This window comes from Cupressus sempervirens, chromosome 5 (genome assembly GCF_028749045.1).
Source record: "Cupressus sempervirens isolate cs-2001-9-10 chromosome 5, ASM2874904v1, whole genome shotgun sequence".
Classification (NCBI taxonomy): Eukaryota; Viridiplantae; Streptophyta; class Pinopsida; order Cupressales; family Cupressaceae; genus Cupressus; species Cupressus sempervirens.
This window is the reverse complement of record NC_143122.1, coordinates 677814736-677822492: the sequence shown is the minus strand read 5'-3', so window position 1 is coordinate 677822492 and position 7757 is coordinate 677814736. Positions and strand designations below refer to the sequence as shown.

General features: G+C 35.8%; 1 protein-coding gene across 1 annotated transcript; it reads right to left on the bottom strand.

Annotated features, from left to right (window-relative positions):
* Positions 1–792: 792 nt before the first annotated feature.
* Positions 793–7070, bottom strand: LOC149557756 (cysteine proteinase mucunain-like). Its single transcript, XM_089832275.1, has 6 exons — positions 7026–7070; positions 6397–6870; positions 4632–4867; positions 4399–4539; positions 2394–2843; positions 793–1225 (listed from the first exon to the last, which is right to left on the bottom strand). The coding sequence occupies exons 2-6, from the start codon at positions 6851–6853 to the stop codon at positions 1142–1144; spliced, it is 1368 nt and encodes a 455-aa protein (XP_089688401.1). The 5' UTR covers positions 6854–6870; positions 7026–7070; the 3' UTR covers positions 793–1141.
* Positions 7071–7757: the final 687 nt, after the last annotated feature.

Here is a 7757-nt window from a genome sequence, read left to right as displayed (position 1 = left end):
CTCACATCACTCCATATATTGAATGCAGGTACTCCATATTTTGAACGTAGGTACTCCAGTTTGCTTGTGATACACTCCTAAGTGTACATTGATTTATATGATTATACCTGTAATGGTATTGGAAGTTATTAAAAAAGGCACATTGCTTAATACTTAAAAGCAAGTTATCAGTTCTGTCTTGTTCATATGTTTGGGCATTTTCTTTTGTAAAATTGAACACATTTAAATATAATATTTTGAACTTGTTTCTTTATATTGTGTATAAAGTAATTTTATATTTGAAAGCTATCATTTTACATTGTTTGATGTGAAGTATATAAAGAATGTACCTTGTGCAGAACTTGTTTCAAATTTAGTAAATCAATGATATATGCTTTGTAAATTTGTAATGATTTAATGTCTGTTCAATACTGATGAATAAAGAAATAAAAGTCAATATTTTTTAGCTCAATCAATAGGTTGTATTGTTACAATAATTGGATCAAAAGATCACAACAACCATCACAACAATTGATACACGCCCAACTACTGGGTCCTCTCCCCTACCACTTTTATTTTCATTACAAAACAAATTAAAATAAAAACGCCAGTAATTTTAAAGTTTTACTGGCAATGGCATATCTCTGCACATTACGGGGGTGTTGGGTGTTCTAAGATTACCTTATGCATATGATATTAATGAAAAAACAAATTCTTATTACAAGTAAAGCCCCCAACTACTTCTAAATATAAAGAGAACAGGTGAAAGTCTACAAATGGCAGCAAAAGCACAATTATCTGGTGCAAAGTATATATAGAAATATAAACAAATTTTTCAATTTTCTGAATCAGGAAGTACATGCGAGCCACCATATTTCTGGATATCCTTCGGACAAGGGTCGAGCCCATAAAACTTGCATTTACAGGAAACAAATAATAACAAGGCCTAGATAAATAGAACTACTAAATACTATGACTTAGGAACTAAACATGCTATTGCTTAAGGAAATCATCAAATGATTCTGTTCAGGGACTGACTACCCAATAGTAATTGCAATAGTAAGAATGTTTATGTACAGTGCCAAAACATAAACTTCAACCGATGCAGAAGAAATCTGATTGGCTATGTAAATAAGGCTTCTCAATTGAGAAACTGTGAATTCTATTCAGCAGCCTTCTGGGCATAGTGAGGCATGGCAGGCGTACGTTTCAGCATCTTCACTCCAAACGGACTCTTACCACCACTCTGTCACACATATAATACAGAGGAAATGCGTCGGGATTTAGTTAAAAATTGTACAGTGCTACCATATTCAAATTAACATGTTGGATACACCATATCTTAAACTACTCCATGGAGAAGCAACATCTAAACCTTAAACTAAAACGCATATTTTACTAAGAGTTCAAATTTGTCTTCTTACGTGTGACGTTTTAATTTAGTCTTTATCCAATACCCCTGGACATGGCTATCTACTAAATACTCATAACAAAGAACATTAACACCCATTAAATTCCATTATCAATTGTGTATCCTAAGAATTCCCTAGATTTGTATGCATTAACTTACAAAGAGTACATTAATAGCCCCCCATTAAATTCCATTTACTTTTTGGTATTTTAGAAGTTCCCATTAGATTTGTATGTATTATCTTCTCACAAACAGTAACTTTATCCAAGATTTATCACGTAAAAAGACCACAGCCATAAAACAGTAATATAACATGATCTGAACTATGATTTATCTTCTCACAAACTGTATAACTTCATCCAGAATTTATCAAGTAAAAAGACTTCAACCAGAACACAGTAATACAACATGGTCTGAACCAGGAATAGAGAGAAGCAGGGACTAATAACAGCGATTGCTTCATTGGGCATTCATATATCGCCTTGTGTTATAACAGGTCCAAGAAGAAAATTCAATGGCTTCATCCAAAATTTATCAAAGAAATGAAATTCTATATCAAATATACTGTATTAAAAATGTGAAAAAAACAGGAATTCTTAGGGTTCCAGAAAAGAAAATATTAGGGATAACAGAGCTTAGTTAAAATTCTGAAAACAAAAACCATTAAAATAAACACTCCATATACATTTGTTTTTAAAAAAGACACAGGGAATACTCCGAGTAATCCTCCAGTATAATCAATGATAAAAATCTAAAAGGTCAAATGCAAACATTAAAAAATGGAGCAGATTGAACCTATTGCCATAAAAAGAAATTGAACCTATTGTCATACAAAAAAACTTAAAACTGAAATGTTAAAGACAAGAGTCTACAACACAATAGTAATTTGTGAACCTCTCACATAGAAAGTCTTCGATTTGAGTCTATTCAAACTTAAGACATAATAATAATTAATATCAAGAGATTCTGAAATGCCAAAACAAAAGAAACAAACTGAACTGACCTTGTTGCATGTTCCAGCATCCACATTGCAAACAGGGAAGTCACTAGGGCAGCAGCTGTAGTGATCTTCGCAGCAGGTAGCAGAATCTAGAGGGCAGCAGCCCCATGCATAGCAGTCCCCACCGAAGTCGAAGACACAGCAGCAAGTGTTGCTCTCTGGGCAGGAATAATAATTATCACACATGGTGGGTGGTTTCACAGGGGAAGGAGGAGAAGGGCCGGGGTTTGGAGGGTTGGCTCCCTTCTTAATGGGGTAGGACGCCTCCATGGCAATCCCGCACATACCAGTGTTGCTTTCCACGTTCCTCTGGAGTCTGATAAATCCCTTCTCACCCCAACTATTTCCCCATGAATTCTTGACGGTCCAGTAGTCTGTACCATTATCCGTACCATATCCAACCAAGGTAACACCATGGTCCAACTGAGTCCCACAGGCACTTGTGTACACACCCTGAAAATTTGAAAATTAAAAACAGAATTTTCACAATCTATAATAATTATTTGTTAAAACTTTTGGATTTGATTGTGTAAAGTTGTTTTAAGATCAACGTTTTGAATCACACTCTATGATGCTTGGTGTCATCCTGATGTTTGATTTCATTCTGATAATAGATCACTGAATGTGATTAGAAATGTTGATATTAAAAAACTTTACGCACCCAAATCCAGAAATTTTTGCAAACAGTTTTGAAAAAAAACTCTCAGTAGTCAAGCCAATATTACTTGGCATTCAAAACAACAGTAGCTAATATTATTAGATTGCCAATTATTTGCATCATATCGGAACACTACTAAATACAAGCCATTAACTATACTTGTATGTAAAACGGAAATTTGCATACTGTTAAATTAGTCTAAATATTTATTTTACGTTTATTTTACACTACTACGCATAGATCTATTCTACATTTATATTATGAAGCTGATTTCATCATATTTGACTTGACTATTGTGTTACAGGGCGTTGTTTTCTGTATATAAAAAAACCAAACCTTTAGGGATCGGCTACTACTTAATAAATATACTCAGCAGCAGCTTGGAGACAGTGGAAACTTTGAACAACGGATAGGCAGCTCTGGCTTTCATTTTTGTTGCAACATGGTAGCAGGAGATGCATTGAGATGGGAGAGGCAATACATTGCTAAGCAGGATGTTCAATTGAAAGTAAAATGCCACCCACCAAAGGCAAAGAAAAGGCTTTAGGGCATACATGTCGCACTGAAGCCTATTCTAGTCATCCACAACAATTTATTGAGGGATCCTGTAGATGGCTGAATTGTTGTTATCCCCCTCAAGCATAAGGCTCTTTTAAGGGGAAACCACTACTCCACTGGAGTTGAAATTCTCCGCCTTCCACTCGCGCTATCAGATACCTATTACCTTCAGAGAGTTCAATAGTGCGGGGAGTCTACCTACCCAGAAGAACTGAAATCTTCAGCCTTTCACTGCCCTTGCAGATGGCTCCAACCTAGTGCTCTAATCATAGATTAAAATGTTTTCTGGCAACAAGATCCATTCATCCAGTATTTGAATCAACTAACCTATCAGATTTTTTCTTGAGATCATCGCTATGTCTATAAGATCCCTTGTGTGTCGTTAGATTTTCTGCAGTTTTGTCATGGCAAAATTACAGATACTAGTAATTCACTGAAATATGCATACTTTCGTGGGAATACTGTGAAATCGAAAATAACAATGGAAAATATTTCATGCAAGGCATTCAGATTCCATCGAAATGGAATGCTGTTTTATAATGGGGTTATGTTTTTTCACATTTATATCAAATTCTTACAAAGGATACAAATGACTTCTTAGTTTGCCATTTGAACATATAATGCCCAAAGAATCTTACACACCAAACCATGGCTTCAAAACTTCATCAGATAGGTTATTTGATGGCTGAGGGTCAAACTCTATTAACTAGATGCAATTTGCGTTCGCTCAGATCACGATTACAATTAACTAATAATTAAAGAACATCATCATAATATAAACAGATTACTCACAGAGTTATAGAACTGGAATCCCCTCCCACTGGCTTCGATGGCCACACTAATAGGCTGGTTGGCAGCAGCCTTCTTAAGCGAAGCTTCATCATTGGCAGGCACATCCTCGTAGCTATCAATAGTCACCACATGGGCATTTTTCTGTAGGCATATTCCAGCCAAAATCAGTACAAAACATTCATAAAATGAGCCAATTTTTTGATAGACATTAATGCAAGTACAAAAAAAAGTACCCTGTAAGTATCACAGGTCCCATCCATTGCTGTGTAAGGATAATCCTTCTCAGAATCTATTCCTCCATTGCTTATGATAAATTCAAAAGCATAATCCATGAGTCCACCATTGCAGCCCTCATTGTAGGAAGTATCACAGTCCACCAATTCCTGCTCGGACAGTGAAATCAAATCCTTTGTCACAATTTGATTTATGCCCTCCACGGCAGCAATGGTTGAGAACGCCCAACAACTTCCTGCAATTGGAAAGTGGGATAGCATAAGTGTGGCCCCATTATCAAAGCTATGTAGTCATTATTGAAAGGTCAATCCTCTCAGAAAACTCTTAGACTGTAAGGCACCATTAGAGCATATCTAGTCGTGATAATGAGAGTTCTGTATGTGAATCTTAGACCGTTCAGAACAGAACTAATTCAATAATAGGTATCTATAAATTCAAGCCATTCTCTATGTCCATTGATTGAAAATATTCCCACTTATTATTTGAATTCCTGGCTTCCTTAGCTAAAATACTACTTGTATCTACCTAAGAGTCAAAGCCCTATTTGCAGGCTAAAATATAAAAATGCCCATGCATCCCGCTAAATGTTAATTCGCTATTTTTTCCAATATCCACAGCTATTATTTTGATAAAAGTCAGGAATATGTCTTTTTCCTATTCACCACAGAAAAACTTAGATATAAGAGACACTCAAGGATCATCTTTATTTAGACATGAATCTACACAAGTGTTCTATTTTCTGCTCACCACGGAAAAACTAAATGCAAACAGTACGCATCTATCCCACCCGTCGTTATTAGCTATGAGTATATATACACATAAATATCCAATACAAATGGCTCGATCTAAACTCGAAATGTTTTTATTGCCATACACACAGTGGGGTTGAATCCCAAAAAGTACCCATTAACTGCCGTGACCATGTCTACTATCACTATAGTTATTTAATGAACAAAACAAAAACATGCATTTTTATAAACCTCCGGCGGATCATACTCCTGCATTTCTGTTAAGGGATTAGATAATTAAAAAACTCAATCATCCATTAATTATTACCCAGCTATATTGACCAAAAAATAGAACAAACGCGCAATATCACAAACCTCTTAGATCAGACCCATTTATATTTTCATGGTAGAGGGCTGAATCTAATATACAGAGATGTACCCAAAAGATACCATATTTATACAAAAATGGAAAAGAAGGAAAAGAAGAAGCCCTGATTACCCTGCCACGTCATCCGCCATAGTTTCATGTACCCATAACCACCGTAAGTATACAAAAAAGGCGGAAAAGTAATCCTGATTAGAAGAAGAAACCCTGATTACCCTCCCCCAAGTCATCCGCCATTGATTCATACACCCATAACCACCATAATTGTACAAAAAAGGGCAAAAAGTAATCCTGATTACACTCCACTCTTATCAGCCATTAACTCATATACCCATTTCTACGCCAAGAAGCTATATTTTCAATGGTTATACTAGTAGAAATATTAAAAATAGAGAGAGCAGTTTTTTTTTTAAATAGTGCATCGATACAAATGTTAGAACCAAGAATTCCACTTCCCCGATCTATTAACCTTATTATTAGTGTTTGCATGTTAGTGCAAAAACCAAGCAGTGGTGATTTGAGCTATAAATCTTTATGCCCTATCAAGTGACCAGTACAGGAAGGTCAAATCTGCCAAAAACTAATATTTCAAAGCATATTTATATAAATCAAAACCCGTAATGAACAGATTTAAGGTTCACTAAGACTTACCACAAGACCCCTGATCTTTGACTTCAGTCACGGCTCCCTTCTTTCTCCAATCAACAGAATCGGGCAACGATTCACCATTACTGTACTGATATCGAGGGCTGGCAGACCTAGAAAGCCTCTTCTTAGCATCGGGCTTAACACCAAAATGCTTAGCCTTAAATTCCTCATGGCTCAGATCTGCAAACTTGTTCAGACCCAATTTGTAGGAGGCCGTATTCTCCGTATTGTGCTGATTTATAAACAACAAATTGTCCTTAAATATCTTAAATCTCTGTTGTTTCTCATCCAGCCCATTGTAAGCCTTACCATTCTCTACAAGCCACTGCTCATAGAGCTCCATGATTTTATCATCTCTGCTCAGATCGAAATTTAGAATGGAAAAATCTGAAACTGCTGCCGAGACAGCGGCAGATAAAACCAAAAGACCTAAAAGCACAATCCACATACTCGTCGCCATGGCGAACAGATCTCCCCCTGCCAAAACCAAATACAAACGAAAAAAAGCCTAGTTGGGTGTCTGAAAAAGTGATAATAAAGCTGAAATAGAAATTCCCCTCCGAATCTAGAACAGAAAAGAATACCCAATAACAGCCATATCTATGACAGAACAGTAGCCTTGCGACACATACCTCTGCCTCTTTCTTTGGGTCGAAATTCCCGCTGCCCACCCGACTGAAAGGGGATATGAAAGATTCCAATTATATAGAGATGGCAGCACGTATATAAAGTGTAGAGGGGTAATTAATTAGATATCAATTTGAACAAATCTGCTTTCCTATTTGTGAAAATGTTGGGTTAATCCCTTGTTAACTGCACATGGAATTATTGGGCAGAGTTTGAAGGAATCTGGCCTCTTTCGCATTAATGCAATAAAATAATAGAAACGAGAAGATGCGCTCCAAGGGGGTAAAATATTTTATCTACTATTTAATTGGATCTTTGTCCATTTTAGAATTGGAAGGGTTGGATTGGAGGAGGAGTGAGGCACACACAATGTTTATCTATTATTATTATTATTTATATTTTAATTTGGATCGTCATTTTGCTTTATCGCATAAAGGTTATTTCCAGGTATAAGGTCTGTCCTTTAATTAAAGTGTGATTTTTTGTTTTGTGAACATGGAAACGACACATACTTGTCTTAGGACTTTTGGGTAAGGTAGGTAACCACGTTCTTCAATAATTGTCGCATGCATTTTAAAAGTGTGAGATGGTTGTGTAGATAATATTAAGGGAGGTATAATAGATGTGTGATATATAGCTTGTTTTTGTTTTTTGGTTTTTTTTTTTTAAACAAAATACTAATTAGTAAGGCCATCACGAAATTTTTGTTATTAGGGTATTCATTTGTCAAATTCGTT

Excerpts from the sequence above, each read along its gene's own strand:
- LOC149557756 (XM_089832275.1), bottom strand. The coding sequence starts at position 6,853 with ATGGCGACGAGTATGTGGATTGTGCTTTTAGGTCTTTTGGTTTTATCT. Across the intron at positions 4,540-4,631 it reads GGACCTGTGATACTTACAGG|AAAAATGCCCATGTGGTGAC; the intron begins GTACTTTTTTTT and ends ATATGCCTACAG. Across the intron at positions 1,226-2,393 it reads ATGCTGGAACATGCAACAAG|AGTGGTGGTAAGAGTCCGTT; the intron begins GTCAGTTCAGTT and ends TATGTGTGACAG.